This window comes from Charadrius vociferus, unplaced genomic scaffold (assembly GCF_000708025.1).
Source record: "Charadrius vociferus isolate BGI_N301 unplaced genomic scaffold, ASM70802v2 scaffold108, whole genome shotgun sequence".
In the NCBI taxonomy this organism is placed as follows: Eukaryota; Metazoa; Chordata; class Aves; order Charadriiformes; family Charadriidae; genus Charadrius; species Charadrius vociferus.
In genome coordinates, this window is record NW_009649770.1 from 260,856 (window position 1) to 281,800 (window position 20,945).

The 20,945-nt window shown below is 39.8% G+C and overlaps 1 protein-coding gene across 1 annotated transcript in view; it reads left to right on the forward strand.

Moving 5' to 3' along the window:
* Positions 1-20,945, forward strand: part of SLIT3 (slit homolog 3 (Drosophila)) — a gene marked incomplete at its 5' end in the record, with an annotated part of 473,057 nt that overhangs the window by 255,123 nt on the left and 196,989 nt on the right. Inside the window, 2 exons of the mRNA XM_009890879.1 lie at positions 13,583-13,654; positions 18,641-18,804. Coding sequence (XP_009889181.1) covers positions 13,583-13,654; positions 18,641-18,804 — 236 coding nt within the window. The remainder of the gene's footprint in view (positions 1-13,582; positions 13,655-18,640; positions 18,805-20,945) is intronic.

The window sequence follows — 20,945 nt, forward strand, 5'->3', positions numbered from 1 at the left end:
GAAAGAGTGCAAAATTATGATGGGAGCTCATATGCCAGAATTGTTGGTCTACCACTGCAAGCATTGTGTCTGATATTTAACCTGAAACTGTAGCTGCTGGGATCGGGGTACGATGCATTAATTATTAGCATTATCCAATATTTTTAGCTGGGACAATAATATTGTATCTATAGTAAATTAGAAATCAAACCAGTAATACAGAGATAGTTAGGATGCGAGTGAAGCAGACAATTACATCTGCACCTGAAAAAAATGCATAGGTAGAAGCTTCTTCTGATCTAAAAATCAAATAGTGTCTTTGTTTCTTGCTGCGTTTCATGCTGTTCACAAGGTTATGCATATAATGTAAGTATGTAAGTGTGTAAGCATATATGATGAAAAGAGCGTGTATGTTATGGTTAAAGCAGGAAAAAAAAATTAAAACTTCGAAAAGAAAGACATACGATTAGTGTAAATTAGACCTTCTTTACGTAGCGTGTCCAGTTATGAGTTTAAGAAAAAAAGAAATTTAGGAGCTGCATTAAGGATGGAAGTGTGAAACAATCTTAAAGTAATTTGAAGCCAAATAATCACAATTACTATGTTAATTTAGTTATCATAAATGAAGCAATTTCACATTCACTGGTTCAATAAATTTGAAGTGGAATTACATTTCTGAAGTTTCTGTTTTGGGGTGAATAATCCCAATTCTTTAAGTGTCCACGAGTGGTGGATGGCCGCGCATAGGACATCTGCAGATCCTTAGAAACAAATTTAAAAATGCTGTAAAGTCATCTAGAAACTGTTGTTATGATGTACAGTGTTGCTCTTGAGCGTTTTAGAAGTACCTCAGAAAATAGCTTGATCACTTGAAAGAGCATCAAATGAGGTGACTACATGAAGCTGTTGAAGGGAACAACGAACAGTAGTGCCGTTAATTTTTAAAAATTACACGCATCCCTCTTGTCTTCACAGTGCTATGTGGCGTGAGGTAGCTGTGATTTGCAAGTGCCAGACTGTGGCTGGGATTGGGATTTATTTCAGGATAAAATGGAAGAGAAGGTTGTGAAAGACATGTTGATGGCTGTGATGAAGGGATGCAGGAGCGTATACTGAACAAGGCCTTTGTTCACCAGATTGGTAATTTAGATTTGCTTTTGCATCTTTTGCTGTTAGAATCTTAGATTGTGTCTGTCCCCAAAAGCGCTTTTGTGGGAGAGGGGAGGGTGGGAAAGCGAATCTTGTTCATGGCTTTCAGCTTTGGACTTGGCTATTGTGATCGATAAAATGCCGCAATGCAGCATCTCTGCGACGACGCTCGAAGGCCGCGGAGAAGCCCTCGTTGGTGCAAGAGGAGGTTGCGGGCTGGGCGGGCTCTGGGGAGGGGGTAGTCCACTCCGCGAGCACCCACGCTTCTTACTGGCTCCTTGGGCAATTTCAGTGATGTCTTAAAAGGGTTGGGTCCATTTTATCTGCAAGACACCCCATCTTCCTGGCCACGGCTAGGGCGTTAGAAATCAGGTGAGGCACTTCAGCTAATACTTAGGCTGAAACAGTTAGGACAGACCATCCACAGTGGCAGTTATGTTTTATTTTGTATGCATGCAGATATTGCAGGGAAACAGCAGTGCATGGAGAACAGTTGACTCCTTTTATTTAGCTGCTACTTGCGCTTGTAGAATATTCCTGAACAGATCATAAGTGCTTCGAATTTTTTTCTGCGTATATTTTATTTTGCACTTTTTAACTCTGTGGACTGAACGCAAATTGAAACACTGTGAGTATTTTCTAATCAAATTGTTATGATTTCTTAGCTGTATTGCGTACGCATGCATGAATGTAAGCAGGTATTGCTGCTTCTCATGGGCAGGTGGTTTTTGGGAGAAGTTTAAAAAATGGAAAGATAGGTGGTTTTAAGCATATTGACCTTTTTCTTGTGTGATTCACGGAAGCGCCGTGTAATGTATTATTAAAAGAAAAACTCAATGTTTAATTCCTGACGGAAAGCAGATCCCTTTCCAGCTTCACCAAGAAACATGTAATTGCCCTTGTCTAGGAACTGTGTTGTCTTTGTTCTTTCAAAACATTTTGTTCCTCTATAAATGTAACTTTTCCTTAACAACTGTTCATACATGCAAGTCTAAATTCACAAAATGTGTATATCGAACAGTCCCTATTTCATTCATGTGGATTTGCATTAGCCTATAAATTAGCCTTAATTTCCAGCATGTATGAATTGCAGGTAAAGGCATCACATACTGCTAGAATATAAAATTATTCCATAAATATGGTCTGCGTCTCTTGCATTTTGGGGAGGCAATGGCACTTTTGGCAGTAAAGGTGAAGTTCCCTCTTTAAAAGGTTTGCTTCTTTTCCTTCTTCTGCTGCCAAAAGCTGAGAGTTGCCTATGTGGTTCCGTGCCGCACCATGCCCATTGTCATGTTGCCGAAGGTATGAAAGATCTCTTCCCGCTGCCCTTTCCCAGTGGGAATGCCAATGGCCTTGGGACCTGCGGGGAAGCTGAGACACTGGGCTCCTGAAATCAGGGAGCTGCTCTGGCAAGGGGAACGAGGGATGTTATTTTGTTGACAGGACCTGGTAGGTTTGCTGTTGGAGGGAAATGGAAACCAGGGGTTGTGGCAGCCCGCTCTCCACGGATGCCAGTCGCCTGCCCCCTAAAAGGCTTTTCTAAAACCTTTTGCACTGACACTCAGGCTAAAGTGCTGCCAGTGCCATTTCTGTTCATTGTTATATTTATACTTCTCAAGCAGCTGTCTGCTGCGTGCATGGGGTCTGCCAGCTCGTCCCTCCTTTGGTCCTAGCGGTCAGCATGGGACTTGCAGGGATGCGCAGTCCCGCAGGCAGTGCCGCATTGCGGCAGTTGAGGAAGTGGCGACAGGCTGGCACAACGACCGTCCCAAGGAGATCGAATATTGTCACATACCCCCATACAATGGATGCAGAAGTCCATTTTTTTGTCCTTTTCTCTAGCTCTGAAAAGGCAACTGATTTCTCTCTGCCACTTGGAATGGCTTTTCTGCTCCTGGGTGTGTTACACCCACAAGTATGAAAGGGATATGTTCGTTACGGTAGGGAAGTCTATCAAAATCGGGGCTTTTACCGTAAGGTTATAGAGTTAAGGTTGCAGTGTACTCAGGATGGGATAAATTAAAACATGGTTTTGAAGAATGATACTGTTCCTTTCTGATCCAAATTTAATCAGTTTCTTTAGAATTTCTTTTGGTGGAGTCCTCTAAGGAAAACGCAGCACTCAGCTGACTGAATGCTGAAACATTTTACCTTGGAAATCTCCATCATTAAATGCCTTCCGCCTGAACAAATGGCAAAAGTTACGTGCTCCTTTCAAATTATAGAGTTGGACTGTGTTAGTTTGAATTGGATTATATTTATAAGACTGCTTCAGAAAGGACTAAACAAAAGCAACTGTTCAGACAGGAATGTGCGAAACCGTTTTATTTTGCTGAAGTACTGATGCATCAGACTTAAGGTTTGTATGATCTATCTTGTTGATTCTTTTTCATCCTTTCCATAAATACATTCTGGTAGGCTTTCAGACCTCTGTATGCATTGAGAACCCAATCCAGTTTCCATTGATTTTGGCAGGAGTAGCGCAGAATCCATAAACTACAGTACCTGACATGCATGCAGTTGGGTAACACCAAGAGCCATATTTAGTAAGAGAGAGATCTCTGTATAACCTAGCAACAAAAGAAGTGAATCTATTTAACAATTAATTTATATTAAAGTAATATAATTCTATTACTGATAGAATTATATTAATTTATTGGACAAGAGATTTTTCAAATTAATGTAAAAGCCCCCAAATTTAGGTGAGTTGAAACTGAACACAGCTTCATTTTTGACTGCTCTTGTGGCTCCTGTGAAAAATCTGCGCCTGAATAAATAGATTGCAGGGACTAGATTCACTCCCTGCTGAAATCAGAACAGGATTTACACCGACTTCAGTGGACATTGGTCTGAATATTATGATAATTGGACTTGTTCCCAGTGGTTCTAGGCAATAATATCAGCCCTGGAAATTTGGGGACTGTAGAAAAACATGAAGTCCACCCTGATGATATAAAACATTTATTCAGTGTTTGCAGAAATGCATTTCTTTCTCTGAGTCCAAATACTTACAGAAAATTATGGCTGTAATTGGGACATAGAGCTACAGCAGTCATTCCCAATGCAGTGTATTGAAAAATGTGTAGCCTTTGGGCAAAGACCTGAGAAAATGTCTTGATTCAGAAAAAAGTAAAGGCAGTGTTTCTTGTGCCATTTTTGAGTTTAGAAAAATAACTCGGAGAATCCTTAATTTAAAAGTAAAGCAGTGGCAGAATAATTTCAGCCTGTGCTCTTTTGTCTTTGCACCAATGCTTTTATAACTAAAAATTCCATTCAGGCTGAACTGAATTTGTATTTTCTGCCTAGAATTAGAATGTCATGTAAAAGATTGAAAAGCTGATTGAAATTTCTGTGAAAAGCTTTTTCAACTCTCACTGGGCATAGACGTTAGAAAGAATTGGGGAATGCAACAGATACCTGTCTTTTGTACAGCTAATAGAGGTGATTTGATTGTGTGGGAAAATAGATATGTCTTTCTGTGTATAGAAAGAGCAGACTTCCTTTAGGGGACGCGGTAAGATGTTTCAGGTAAGACCACGTGAATGACATTCTTGACTTAACATCTAACGAAGTCCACAACCTAAATGAACTGTGTACCCTTCATTCTCTGTATAAGCTTTACTATCTTTTATTTTACCTTGTCTTGGCTTAGCTCATTTTATCTTCTGCTATTCTGTGATTCTATGGTTTTCTGCTTTATCTTGTTTTAGCATATTTTATTTATTGTGTGTTGGTGTAAGTAAGTAAATTCAGGCATAATGATATGTATGTGCGCATGCAACATAAATGCAGAGCTACAGATAACACTAGAAAGGTTTGAGCATCAGTCACCAGAATCCTTAATTTTGCTCCCTCTTGTATACATATGATGATACAATCTCTGATTGTACAGGCCCACATGATTTTTTTTTCTCGCCTCTTTTACACATGTGCACTGATTCCTAGTCACAAGCTCTTTACCCAGATAGCTTGCCCAACCATTGCCTTAGCTGCGGATCCTGTCTTTCCCTCTCCTCTGCTCTTAACCTCAGCTTCTGAGCTCACCAGTCCCAGAGACTCCAGCCAAGGCACAGCTAGACTCCAGGGAGAGGTGATGCAGCAATTACAGGACTTAAGTTTATATGCCCTAAAATTATCACTATAGGCAAATGTGATCACCCTGGTTCTTGCCGGGTGACAAAACATGCATTTCAAACAAAGAATTTGTTATTATAATAACCCAGTTCCCCCAAAGCCTGATATTTTTAAAAGTAATCTCACTCCTTCAGGGGACAAAAAAAATCTGCTGTAAACATCTGGCCTTTATAATAACCTTAAATAGTTAAAATCTGACAGTTACATGCAAATTAAAATCAACCAGAGAATGGGAAGAATCAGGCAATTGTAGTAGCAAACACTGCTCGCAGTTTTGTGCATAATTCCATTATAAGCTTATTTATTTTATTTTTTTGTACATTTCTAAAAAGAACATTTTCTTTCCTCTATATCCTTGATACTAGTTATATTTCTGCTGTCAGCTTCCCAAGTTAATGATACTAGAGCCTCTCATGTTGCTGTGATGAGAATGTTTGTGAACACATCGGCAAGACTAATGCTACAACAGAAACCACAAATTGGCAACTAGTTATTTTTATTTATTTCAGTGGATTTTGTGTGTCACCTGGAGACTATTTAGAAGATTATTTGCCTGGGCTAACATTGTGTTTAAATATAGCACTTGTATAGTGCCAACTCATTTTAGAGTTGGGTACAAATATTGAGACAAAAACCCAGCTGTTAGTGCTTTTGCTGCTAATTTGAGGTGTCAGATCAGAGCTCTACTGCTGTATGTCAGTGAATAAAGCCCCTTGTGAGATCATTATGTTTTCTAACAGTTGAGAGTAATGGATTAATCAGTGCGGCATCAGTTGCTTTCATTATATGCCCACACGGTAGTTGTGGGCTTTAGCTTAAAGAGTCTGTAGGGAGATCAAAGGATTGAGTACAAGAGGCACTCAGGACTCACCAAAACTCTGAAGAGATCCAGTTGAGTTTTGGACCTTGCCTAAGGAGCAAATCTCGGATGCCTTGAAACTCGGGGATGAGGACTGTGCTCAGTGCTGCGCGATAGAGTGCCAAAGCCATTTTGCTTTTTCATCGGGGGCCATGAGAAATTGTAAATATTTAATTGAATGCAAATTCCTTCTGACCTGTGTGGAAAATATCTCTTTACAGCTACTGAAAATATAGCTCCTTTTACCCTACAATCTCAAAGTTAATTACAAACATTAATTATGGCAGTGTATAAAATGCAAGTTTTGGTTTTATTACTAAAAATAGATTTAGGTTCCCTTTTTGTAATTGGTAAACGGTCCCTGCTGTTAGTTATAGTAGGTGGTAGGTAGGGGCTGGAGGGGGCCTGAGGTGGTCATCTCTTGTCCCACCCTAGGGCAGGACCATGGAGTCCCATGCCATTCCTGCCAGGGATTCGTTTAGTCTTTTATTGCAGGCTTCCGCTGCTGATGGCTGCATGCTCTGTAAAAGCTCTTTGCTCTATTTTTCCTGTTCTTATGAGAAGAAACATCTCCCCTATATCTAATCAGAATTTCGGTTTCTGAAATTCAAACCTGTTACTGTTTTGTTTAACCCTTGTTGAATACATGGAACAGAGAACTTCTTTTCCCTTTGCAATGGCTTTTTATGTAGTTGGAGAGAGGTTTAAGAGTAAGTGATATGAATCTGCTAAATAGAGGTCCGAGGCTCTGTCACTGTTAGTGTTAAATTTTGCTGCTAATTCAGTCACCCATATTCACGTTTCATCTCTAGTATTTCAGACAGACCCCAAGATCCTCTTCTTTATGTGGATAAATACTGATGGAGATGCCTAATCTCGCATAGGTTCAACAGTTTCAGTCCACATGTACACTGTGAAAAGATTCCTTAATGTATTTTTAGTTACCAACGCTCCGCTCCCTCCCACAGCTTTGGGGTCTCAGAGAAGTTGTCTTTCTGTCACCATCAGGGCTGGACTGTTGTGTTCCCTTCTGAGCCCCACTGGCAATGTGGAGTGAGCTGATCAATCTTTTGCATCAGTTCACCCGCTTCTGAACAGAAATAACATTATCAAGAAAACTATTTACACGAGAGGTTTAATTATGCTTGGAGATGCCTTTGTTAAGTCTTAATAAATTTTCCGGTCTGTTTTACTGGATGTATAGTTGCACTGGGGATAGGAAGCCTGGAAACCATGGCAGTTGTGGGAGAAGCAGTAATCGGGGAGTATGACAGTAATTCGCTCTTGGGAACGTTACAAGGCTGCAGATGCGCCATTTGTAGCTATCCATTGCATGCACACAGATAATAATCTTGCATTAGGCCCAATTACATGGTGTTATGGACACACAACACACGGATTACATACACAGCCAACGAGCACACTGTGATAAAGCAGTGGTGTAATTGAAGGAGACAGAAGGAAATGTTAGACTTGTTAGCGCTACCAGTGCTGCAGAGCCCGATATGGTTGTTCCCCACCAGCCTCACCCGTTTGCTTTTCTGCTCCGTTTCAAAGTCTCACGTTCCAACTGTAGGTTATCACAGAGTGAGGTAACTCAGCACCTTGTTCTTTCCCCCGTGTGTTCAGAGACTTTTGAGCAGGAAAAGGAAATGAATGTCGTTGTTTAATTTTGAGTGAAGCCAGTAGACACATAGGAGTACATGCTGCCAAATGAGGACTGTCGTTTGCAGGATTCCTGCTATCAAACCATCTCTGTTAGGAGCCTGTAAAGAATCTCTATTGCCCAAACGTAAAAAGCATTCAAAATCAAAACCAAAATGAATGAGACGGTGCTTTTTCATATCTCTTTCTCCATTTGACTATCAGTAAATGGGTCTGAATGTTTCTTTCTAACTGAGAATTCTGCAAATGCTGCAGTGTCCCATGATCAGCCAAGTGTGACACAAAAGCAGCCTGGCGTGTCTCAAAAACCTGAATGGCCAGCACAGTAGACCTGTAGTAAATATAGTAGAGGCTTATTAAGGCTTGGGGAAAAGTGTTAATCAAAAATTTAATCTACCATATAATTTCTCAATTTGATTAGCTGTTTGTGCTAATCAGCTGCAGAAATGGAATGTGAAAGAAAATCAGTCTCTGTTGCCATCAAAAAACAAAGGATGTCTTCAGCATGCAACGTGTTCACCCCTTCCCCTTTCATTTTAATCCATTCAGATTGTAAACAAGAAGCATCACCACGGGTATTGTACTGATGCATAGCTAGTTAATCCATGTACATTATGAAAATGCCTTGTACTTAGAAAAATGGACATTTGCATAGTGATTTTTCCTTTTGCAAATTAGGATACTGTAACTTTTTTGAAGCTGGGATGTAGCAGGTGGTATTGTCATCAAACAGTATTATGTGTTTAACAAAAAACCCAAGCCTCCTACATATTTTTCCCACTTGAAATGTGACTGGAAAACATTAAGACAGTTACTATTTTGCAGTGTACTTATTGAAGTACTAATTGAAGAAATTAAATAGTTAATATTTCAGATAATTCTGTTATGTTGTTTAACTTTTTCTGACATCATTGCCAGAAGATTCTTTTGCTGTATGTCTAGTACTTAACTGGAACAGAGCGGGTAGATATATTGTATTGAAAGTATTATTATTTCAGACTAATAAGTCACCAGGCATTCTGATAATCGTTACATGATTTTAATTACATCATTAACTGAATTCTAAGTAAGAGAAACAAAATCTCCGTGCACTCTGTAATTTACAGAATTGAGAGTGTTTGACTATTGATCTGATGGTCTGGGATTTCTGCTCTCTGAATTAGTCCGAGGAACATGAAAGGATGCTTAAGAGTTCCCAGGTTTTTAAAATAAAATACTTCTTCTATTAGTAGGTTCAAAATTTAAATCCTCTCCTTTTTTCCCCAATGTATCTTCCATAAAAGTTGTATAACTTCTTCTAGCATTAGGAGTTTAATTTTTTTTTTCTGACTCTCACCTAGTCCTGAACACCTGTATTCCTATTCAAGAGGGTGGAGAAAGGAGTAAAGAATATTGCATAAATATTATTTAAAAAAACCACATACAACTGTCATTTCTACAAGTTAATGGTCTTAATGTAATTACATTGAGTCTGGAATTAAAAACTCCTTGTCAGGGAACTGCAGTGGTGTTCATCAATTTTGAGCAAGTCAGAAGAGAACAGAAATGCAACTGCATGTAGTTAAATTTGCACAAGAAGTTTGAGGAAGGAGATAGGTAATTGTTTTCAAATCGTGACAGCATTTCAGAGTGAGCATTCTTTTTTTTAATAATAAAAAAAAAATAGTAGGAGCTATAAATCAGCTTTACTCTTCAGAAGAAAGAAAGCAGCTCCATGTGTGCCTCTAACCAGTTTGGGCAACTGGCAGAGAAGTGAGTTAGTAGAACAGTTCCTCTGGGGTTGTAAATTGAAGTCAATGGGACTATGACAGTTCATACCGGTGGAGGATGTACCACCTCAAAGACTGCTGATCCCACGTTATGTGTCTTCCAAGTAGTCCTTGGAGGACCCTTAGGACTGCTGCAGTCTGCTTCTGCTTAGCTTGCAAGATCTGACAAGGATCACGGCCCAAGGTGGGAAGTTTGCTGGCATAAATAATATTGTCTATAACTTCAGTTTCCCGATTCAGCATTTTGGATGAGAACAGTTTACAGGGAGAGGACTTCTAAATCAGAGGACAGTGCTTTTTCAAGGGACAAGGTTGTATCGGGTTCTGGAAGAGGTGGGAGGTATAAGGCTGAGGAGGACCCAGCAGAATACAAGTGTCACCACATGATGTTGGAGGAGTCAGAAGATTCTGGAAGTTACCTGTTTCTCATAGCTTCCAGGTGTTTGTGCATCTGTTTCTGTGGATATGAATCTTAGCTGGATGAAAATGAGATTGGGGCCTCGGAGCAGCTAGCAGGTGACTCTGGCAGAATTTATTTTTTTCCCTTCATGTGTTAAAAATGCCACTGTATTGTGTGCTTACCCCTGCCAGGACACACATTCTTAAAAATCATTGCTGGGAAGGCTTCATGTGCATGACAGAAGGCTTTGCAGAATGCCTCTAGAGCACACCTCTACCTGAAAATGTCCCCATTCAAAAGCCAAAGACTTCCTACTGCCGGGAGCTGCCTGCTCTGCACCACCAGAGCAGCAGGGTTAAATTCCTGCAGCTATAACTGGGCTGTAATGCACACAGTTCACTGTCAATTAGTGCCCTTTGCAGTGTTTGGCCTTCTTTGTCCTGAAATAATTGCTGTTATCATAGATGTTTTATTGCCTTCATTATGGTTAACATTTAAATATCAATGAAATAGTATGCTACTAAGTCATCTGTGCAATCGCTATCTGCTGGAGTTATCTCTGAAATTTGTGTTTAAGGAATGTGTTAATTCAGCACTGATTTAGGATTCTTAGAAGGAGGGCTATATATTTGTTGATGAATTATGGTAAACCTTTACTTACTAGGGGCAAAACCTGAGCCACTCTCATCTGATATTTTGTGAGTAGAAAAACTGTGTCATTGGAATAATACTTTTTCTGTTAAGCAGAAATATTTCCAGAAATTTAAAAATATTTTTGAATCATCAAATCAGACAGTAAATTTAGGCTGACCTTTCCACATCCAGATGAAGAATTGCACTGGGAGACAGGGATGTGTTCTCTACCCTCAGTTAGCGCAGAAGGAAGCCGCTATCACGTCCTGTTCTGCCTGAATCCAATCCACGTCCTTTTGAAATCAATAGAAAGTCTCCCTTGAATTCCTGTGGCTTCCATTGACTCCTACAGTGTCATGTATGACCTCTTCAGACATCAGCTATGTATGTGATTTACTTTTTGTGAGCTGACTTTACATGTGGCTTTGATTTATTAGTGTATACCTAAAATCTTCCAACCAAGCGCATAGCTCATTTGTAAGTAACAGGCAACTGGGGCAGCGGGTGAATTATATTTTTATGGTTACAGATAAAAATGGTGGTGCAATTAGGAGTTCCATTTGTGAGCCCTATTTGAGCTTCCCAACATGCATGTGCAAATGCAAATAGCAAATAAATATAGATATTGAGGGGTGTGTTGATTTATATATGTATGCATTCTTATAAGAGGTTTTGTTCACTTTCTGAACTTACTGTACATGCTTGTTTTCACAAACTGTCCACAAAGGACTTTGGTTTGCATCACTGCCTAAAGAAGGTAATCAAGAAGTAACAACATAGTGAGACAGAGGTTCACTTTGTTCTGTGCCACAGTGGGTCACTTGTGGTGTCATCATGACATTAGCAGGAATTCAAAGGCAGAGCTCTTCAGCCCTACAGATGCACACTGATACGCACTGTGTTCACTTCCAGTGCGGAAGCCACAGTAAGGTAGTGGCATATGCAGACTGTGATGTACAGGTGACAAAATGACACAGCTGATAGCTGTAAGAGCTTACTTTCAGGTTTACTTCTGAAGTTGACAGTATTTTCCTCTTCATCTTAGCCAGTAAATTTATAGTAGACTGCATTGGAGTCTTTGCATATTGAGAAACTGAATATACAAACCCGTAATTTTATATACCCATTGATCCTGATACTTAGTTATGTGGGTTTTGTCCAATTTTTGGCAGCATCAAGTTTTTCAGAGGATCTGGAATGAATACTATATGTTATACTATAAGCCATGATACACTAAGGCCTATAGTTCTTATCAGCCTGGTGTGTGAATGTGTGTGACTTGGCTGACACAGATCTTTGGCAACAGATCTCACATGCAGATTCCAGATTTCCAAAACTTTGCTTTTACTGACATAACTCACTCTGCTCATGGATTTGGAAAGGAAAGATAGTTTTGCTCAGGTGGTGCAGTTTGCTGTCATGGGTATGTCAGCCCCGAAGCTGGCTCCAGATCAATAGTGCATCCATCTGGTGCAGCGCTGTGCTGAAATACCAGCTACGATCCTGCTAACACGGTGGTCATGTTCTGTCCTGCTGGGATGCAGTGCAGCAGCAACACAAACACACTGCTGCCTGTGTCAGAGTCCACGCACACACCTCTCCTGGGTGTGCCTGAGCATAGCCCTGTCACCTCCTGGCTTTGCCAATACACGTATGTGCCCTCCTATGTACCAGAAAACCAGTCTTAATAGGGTATAATCTAATTTAGCTTTCATCTGCTGATGTTGTAGATGATGGTTTTGCCAAGGGGTTTCTAGGCAGAATTATAAGAATGTCTTCAAATTGGCCATCTCCAAGAGGGCTAGTTAACATCTGTAAAACTCTTCAAGAGCTTCTGCTTAATTGTCCTATATAGATACATAACACTGGAACAACTAAATAGTTAAAGGAAGGGTAATGTGCCTTTAGGTTGTTTCAGCAGGTATTTTCTGCCCCACATACACAAACGCTCAAAAGCACTATCTTCTACCAAAGTGATCCTGTGGAGTGCCGTGCCCCTTGCATAAAGCAGAGGTTGCTCTGTGCTGCGTCCACCACGTTTCAAATAGGCAGCTGCAGCCAGCAGCAGGACCGGCCACACTGGGATATGGACTCGTCGCCAGCCCCATCAATTCTCATGACAAACTGGGCTACTCATTTGCAGATTTGGTGCGCTCGGAGCGTGGCAATTATGCCCTGTTGGAGCACTTTCCATTTCCTGTGCCATCTTGATAAACTTTATAGCTTCTAATTTGCTAGAGAGTCATTGATATAATTAGGAACTACATAAATGGGAGCAGCACACTGAGCTGATGATAATCGAGTCAGTTCATTTTTCATAAGAAGCGCTAAGGGGGTTCCTACCAGCAGCTGAGATCATTTTCTCTTTAAGCTCTGCTTTGGTAGAGCAGCAGAAATCCTTACGTGCCTGGGTCATGACATGTTTTATTACTGTCCGTTACACTACCCATATATTTTTTCATAAGGAGACCAAAGAAAGGGTACCCATCTGTCTGTCTGTTTTCAAAAGGCCGATTTGAGTTGTGTGTCCGTGTAAGCTGTTAACAAGCCTGTGAGAGTCAACAGGTCTCTTCTTGTGTGCAAGTGAGAGCTTGAAGTGCAAAGCTTTCATCTTGCCACGTGTGATTTTGCTGTTCCTCCACTCGAGCTGGACCGGGTTTTCAAGCAAAGTGGTGGCTTAACCAAAAAGTCTGGGTTTTTTCCAGTAGTCGATAAAAACTCGTCTCCTGTACTTGTTGGTACTCGGACAAGGTAAATTCTAACCTTCATCCATTCTTACGCAGCTGTTGGTTTCTTTGCCCTAATGATATCTTTCATGATATGTCACAAATTGTCTGAGGTATGGGCCAGCGTGTCTTATTGCTTGCAGCCTGGCAGATGTATTACCAAGAATTTTAGCAGCTTGTTTCTGTAAATAGTGTGTTGGTGAAGAAATGTAAATAATTGATCAATCTATTATTCTCTTTTCTCTTTTTTTTTTTTTCTTCCAAACAGTACTCTCAACAATAACAACATCACCCGCATTCCTGTTACCAGTTTCAATCACATGCCAAAGATCAGGACTCTGTGAGTAATATCTTTGATAATAATAATGATGATGTTGTAAGCCAGCTCTTTGGATGTTTGTCATCTTGTGATAATCTTATTTCAGTCTCTTCCCAACGTGAGCAGTTCCCCCTGCTGCGTTGAGGGAGAGGGTCACTGCACAAGCCGGCTCCGGGCTGTGGTGGCCGTGGTGGGCAGGGCAGGGCCTTGGCGCTGGGCCTGTCCCACAGGGACCCCCACGGGTGGGGACGAGCTCCAGCGGGGCCCATGGCGGGCAGGGGGGCTGGGGCAGGGGCTGGAGAGCCCGGGCTGGGCTGGGGTCCCTGGGCAGGGCAGGACGCCAGAGCCGCTGCTGAGGCTGGGCAGGGTTGCGAAGGTGGCTGGTGCCCGTGGGGCCCTGACGAGGAGTTCACTGGATTTACCCAGGGTTATGTCAGACTCGGTTTTAGCAAGATTTTGAATTTCCTGGGAACTGAAACTGGAAATTTTTTCCTGTGTAAAATTCTGTAATGTGAAAATGTGTTCCAAACTGAAGCATCATCAGAATTGTGAAAACGGCTCAGATGGATCAAATTATTTAATTTTGTTAACATCCTGTGTTTAAATCCTATTCCTTCTTTTCAAATTCAGAATACTAATTTCTGAAACAAGAAAATTTTTAAAGAACTTGAGAAAAGCTCTTCCAGATACTTCCTGAAACAAAATGTCACTGATTCTGATGCATTTTTTATAGCAGCTTATTTTATGTGAAATCCAGTTTTCTATAGCTGGGCAACATTCCACTCAAAAAGCTCTGATTGGCCTTAGTAGACCAAAATGCAAAGACTGTGAAATTATACTGTGTGCATTTGTATAATTTAGTCATAGCCCACCAAAAACATTTTCTTTAAATAAATTATTCCATTAAATTCCTTCAGGGAATACACAACTTCAGGAAAAATCATGTTTAAACAAAGTCTATCTGTTTTTTCGTCCAAAATCTCAAACTCAACCAGGAGGTATTTAGGCCTAAAAGCAAAGAAAGGGCAACAGTAGCCAGCCTGAGATTTTTCTATGACACTGAAAAAATAAAATGCTTCACAGATGCTATATATACATGTGTAAAATCCTGTTCAATAAGTTAACAGAACTGAAGAAAAATGGCTCTTACTCCTGTCAATCTGTGTAAGATAACCTCTGATTTAAATTTACATTCTTCATTAAATGGTGACATTCATAGATTTTAATGTAAGTAATTAAATGGAAATTAGATGTTTGTCTTTTAGAGGACAATGGCTAAAGAAGATGAAGGTAGGGTTGGTTAAGTTTCCTAGAGTTTTGCCTCTTCTCATTCAGTCACAGTGGTCCAGAAAATTTGCCTGGCTTCCTCAGATTAGTCAGGCATGTCTGTTACCAGAGCTCAATGCCTTCTGCCATTTTCCTTTTAGTTTAATTTCGGAGATGGCTTTGTATATAGCTCCCTGGAGACTTACACTGACTAATCCCCCTCTGCTGTAATTAGGGGAGGGGGAGAAAAAAAAAAAGGGAAGGAAGTCATAAATAGGATTTATAAAGGGAAGCTTTTATATTGAATTCTGAGAGCCACATTTTATAGAACACGAACGCTGACCCACTCTAAAAGGATTTGCTGGAAATTTAATTTAGGCTCTATGGCTAAAAGGGCACCTTTGCAAACTTGCGTTCGTATTCATTCACCTCGTGTTCTGTAAAGGTAGTTTCATCAATATGAAGTGGCATGTTTCAGTCTCCAAAGACTGCCAAATAACACACGGTACCCTTCTTAGCAGTTCAATATAGGGATTAAAAAGTCCTACACAGACAGGTGAAAATACAGTAAAATGGTTTAGCATTCTGTATTTCCTTCCATTTGTTTCCAAAGAGGCAGGTAAGTCATCAAAATAGCAATTAATATAAGATAAATATAGGAATCAAATAGCATTTCATAATTTCTGCTGCTGCTCCTTCCTCCTCTATGCCCGTCATCTTAGCACTTTTCACAATTAATACTTTATTAATTATAATTATTAATAAAATAAGTTTGCATAGCTACATATTACTCAATATTTTCTGAATATCTTCTGTTCAGAATTTAGGCTAATACTGTTTTGATTTAATGGATTTTTGTGTAAATGGATAGTAATACCCTAACAACTAACATACACCTGAGCACGTGGAAAACTGATCCATTTTTGTTCACCTATGTAAAATATTTATATAAAGATATTATTCAGGGAGAACTGTTAATACTCTTCCTCCTTTCCTGAGCTTTATTTCACTTGATAACCTTTTCTCCTGCATTAATATATAACCTCAGTGGACAGTTTGCGTGCAAGGAGAAAGCTGAGATGTAATGGCTGAATAAGATCTACTGTTTCATCTCTTGGTTGTTGATGCAAATTCAATCCAAATGGATTATGAACTGTGTTCATTGCAGTTTGGCGACTCTACTGTTTTCTTAAAAAATGATCATCAGTTTGTACACCTTCTCAAATAGCTTCACACTTAGACATGCTTTTTTTTTTTAGAGGCTCTTGTAGGGATTCTCTGGTCTAAATGTTACTTAAGTAGGGAGAAGCCCTTTTCCCATCCAGCTGAGGCCCAGTGCGGTGTGGATAGCGTTTTGCCTCTGTGTCTCTTTCGCACACTGGTGAGATCCATTAGCAGGACATTTGGGGCTGCTTGTGCTGGAGCTGCAGCTGCATCTGCTGTGATTGTTCTATGGATAAATAGCTTTTTCTCCATGGCTCTCAAAACAACCTGCTCATTTAAGAAGAACAGAGAAGGAAAAATAAAGAGTATATTCAACTTGAACATGACCTCTCGGGGGAAAGAAACAAAAAAAAAAGAAATGTGCTAGTAAGATTTGAAGCACTTGAAGAATTCTTTTTAAAAAAATCAGCTCTTCTGTGCTAACCTTTTTTATTTAACTGTATTTTCTGTTGCTAAGTTTCATTGATCTTTTAGCCTTGATTGGAAGTGACAGGAATTAGTTTTTATTGATCTGCTTTCCTTTGCTTGAAACAGCTTTATTTATGTTAAAGCATGTCCCCCATACCTATTTGCTTAATGGCAAGTGTCCTGTTCTCTGCATGTGTGAGTGACCGCTGAGACAGGTAATTGCCTAATTTGTTTTATTTTTTTTTTATTTAAGGGTAAACTGAAAATGTACCAAATCGGTGCTTTTCATGTTCACAGGGAATTGGTGCACTAGGCTTTTGAAGTACTGTGAAAAGTCTTTTTGTGGCTGTATTCATTAATATAATTATTAAAAGTATATTCTAATAGGCAGCTTTGTTAAGCTTGATAGGCTCTCCAAATGGTCTCCTCTCAAAAGCCAACTGTAGAATATCTGCGCAAAAAACTTGAACAAATGACAAGGTAAAGCTCTGCTGAGGCAGGTGAGCTGGCGAAGAGGTGACAGCTTGCACTACTAAAATGGGAAAACCCAGAAACCAGCTATACAAATTGGCATGGGATGAGCTCTGTTTCAGTTCCTGAAGGAAGATGATTCTGAGTATCAGTGTTGACTGCTGTGGTGGGAAGGGATTGCACTTTAAAGGATTTAAATTAAATGCTTACTCTCTAAGTTAGAACAAAATCTTACTTAGGATGATTTCTGGCTAGATGGTATTTGTTCTCTTTTCTATGTAAATGTATTTATTTGTTCTTTCAATCAACAAAAAGTGTTCCAGGCAGATTAATGGTTCATAATAGCAAAACATTTTACGAGAAATCTAACTTACTGCAGTGTCAATTAAATAGCTTCATAATCCCTAAGAACAAGGTCTTCTAGCCATCCTTCTAAAACAATTGGGTTTTGCAGTGTTTCCAGGAGACTAGCGTCTTCCATCTCTACAGGATAAACTCCCAGTTCCAGATTTGTGGTCTTTTACTGTGACTGCCCACCCCAGACATACAAATCTGGGGACTGTCAGCCCGGGCGCCACTGCTGCCCAGCACTGCTGCTGTGCAATATGAAGATCTCACAGACAGACAGTTAATTTCTGTGGTGGATGGACAAGGCTAAATTCTGTGCACACCAGTTGTGGGGTTTTTTTAAAATGTAATGCCTGCAATATTAGTGAATAATGCTTTTTCTAAGCATTTCTGACAGGATTTTCAATCTGTTTTATCGTTTCAGCTTTGGTATAACACTGAAAATGTATGACTCATTACAAGGAGTGAAAGAATTAATGTCCTGGGCTTTTGTTTTGACCTAAAGTTTGGTAGCAATTAAAATTACCAGATTTGCTCCCTGAGTGCATCATCATCTTGCAGACTTCCCCCCACAATGTGATGATGCTTCTGCAAGTCTCTAGTGGCAGGCATGGAGCAGGCTGGGAAGGGAGCTGTGTGGCTAGATCTTCCCCTCCAAAGAACAGCCGTGGCAACGTCGTGGTCCCCTTCTTCAACATGAGTTGAAAATTCCTGTCCAGAACCTGCATACTTGCATTAAATTGCTCAGTAAAAAGGGTATTGGTGAATTTCTACAGGCAACACAGGAACATACAAAGTATCAATAGTCTCTGGTGTGTGGGATCTCTCCCCTCAAAGGAGAGAGGAGAGGGAAGAATCACCTACCATCCTGTTTTTCAGCCTGGTCCTTGTGTTTATACAAGCCATCCTTTGAATTCACTCAAAGGTGGTACATTCATGCAGTTATTTCTGATATGAAATCACAGGCAAAGTGATTAATTACTTGGAGGAATCTTAAATTCTGCATGTTCTCTTCTCTAGAAGGGCCGGCTCATGATTACCTGTAGGCATGTAATTATCTAAATTGATTCTTCCAAGACATTATAGATAATAGCAGTAATTTATATGTGCACATTTGTATATTACACGGCAATGTAGACAGTCAAGACCTGACTCAGCTGTAACCAATCACCTGCAACGGTCCTACTTAATTGTGGTGAAGAGCCAGACAGGCTTGTGCTTAATTGCTCTGGTTTCTGTCTTTGGTTAAAAAACCTGCTAATAACTTTAGTGCTGTTTGGTCTTTTGTAGGCGGCTTCACTCCAACTTCCTGCACTGCGACTGCCACCTGGCCTGGCTGTCTGACTGGCTGCGGCAGAGGCGCACTATCGGGCAGTTCACCTTCTGCTTGGCACCTGTAAACCTGCGGGGTTTTCTAGTGGCGGAGGTTCAGAAGAAGGACTTTGTCTGCTCTGGTAATGCTGCCAATTATTCATTTATCTATTAGCTGATGGTTTTATATTGATATTCACATAAAAACAGTGAGTGGAAAATTATGATGTTGTGTTTGAATGCCATTCTGTAGCAATCTTGTTTGTTTTATCATTGTTAAACTGTATGGGAGTAGATCAAATTGTTCATTTTTCCAGTTTTATAAGAATTATTGGATTCCAGTTAACATTTCAGTTCTTAAATTATTTTTTCTACTTTAGCATTGCCAATGATATCAACATAAGAAATCAGTTATGTGTGGATAATTTGGTATTTCTCAAGGGAAGAGCTCTACAGCTGACTGGAATACAAAAGGAAATAGAAAATGCTAATCTGAGTCTGTTGGTAAATGACTGAACTATAGAAACAGAGGAGCAGATTTTATCCCAGGGATTGAAACAGGATTCTTAGGGCAGCAATGCACTTCACTGTTTTACAAGTTTCCACACTGATAAATGAGGCTGATGGTACACGGCCAACTCACAAACCATGTGTGTATACGTTGGGCCTATTCATCAAGTCTCTGGAACTGCACTTGGCTCTTGTGATAGAAATGCATTTTCTTAAAAGAAGAAGAAAAAGAAAAAAGACAGAAAAACATTAAAAAAATGGAAAAAGAAATCTCTGAATTTGGCTGAAAAATATCTGGCAGAGGAGGCATGGCAGTGCGTACGCTCTGAAAAAAAAAATAAGGGGGGGGAAATACCAGACACAAGTAGACACAAGTTTGGAGATATTTTTCAGGCCAAATGGTAAGTAACACAGGGAGCTTGTTATGAAGTGGATACGAGTCCTAATCTTGATAGACTGAGTCTTGGGTTAATGTGTTCTTTATCTCTCATAGCCTGTGAGCCCTAAAGCTTTATCGTCTTCGTACATGGGTTGACTGATGGAAATACAGTACAAGTGCTAGTGCTCGAAATGTTTTTAGGAATGCCTTTTTTCTATAGTTTCATTTACATGAGACAAAGAAAGAGAAACAGTTGTACTTAGAGAAGAAGGGTTTGATTCCCTTAACTTTATCATGGAAAATAAATTAATGCCCAGCCCTGGAGTTGTGCAGGAAGTGTTATGGGCATATGGAAAATGAAATTGTGTAACAGTGATTTTTGTGATATGATTTTCAAGAGTGCTGAGCAGCTTCTACACAGTTGTGGAGATTTGAGGATCCCCAGAATATCTGATAAATTACATCAGAAGTTTAACTAAAAGAAAAGTTTAGAAATCTAACAGTCATGGGAGAGGAAGGATAAAAGAAATGGATAAGTGAATTAAGCTATTAGCAGAATCTAATTTTACCAAAGATGTAACCACAGCATTTCTTTCTTATGAAATGACGTTTCAGATGGGGCGTGAGTTCAGCTATTTGGATTTATGATATAGTGAAGCGCAGGAAGAAGAGTTGTTCAGATCAGGAGAGGAGATAATTGCTGAATGAGAAATTAACGGGGACAGAACTCATCTAAACTGAGTTTTCTGTGCAGACTGTGACTTCCAAAAGAGAAAAGATTTTTAACAATTGCCTGTTGGACCAAGAACATGTAAGAGAACTCTCAAGCTTGGCCTGCTTTTTATTAAAACATAAATGGATAAAAGTTAAATGAAGGAAGCTTCCAGTGAGACAGTCCATCAACTGTATCCCCTAGCCCTCATTTGTGAAATGAAATATAGTGAAAAAGAAATGCACTTGAAGAGCTCATTTTAGTGGAGGATTTAGGAGAGAACTCGGTTTAGTATGTGCTAGCTTCACAAAAACCTAAATGGACAGCTAGTTTAAAGAGGATGTAAATCTTTCCTGTTCCTACTACAGTTCTTATTCCTGATGCTACAGCATAACTTGTTTGTGTTTGGCTATGAAGTCAAATTAGGACAGGAGTTGAATAGTGAACTGAACTTTTCTCTCTGCAAAGGAATTTTATACAATTTAAGCTTATATGAATCACTGTAACTAGCCTCAAGCTGGCAGTGAAAGCTGCCTTCGCATCACAGTTATGAAGAGCTGAAATACAAGGTAGTGAACTACTCTGTTTAAGTATAGGCTCAGCATTTCAAGCACTTGTGTTTTTATGGCAGTGGCAATATCATCACAGCAAAAGAAAACCCAGCTTTTCCTCCACCGTGAACT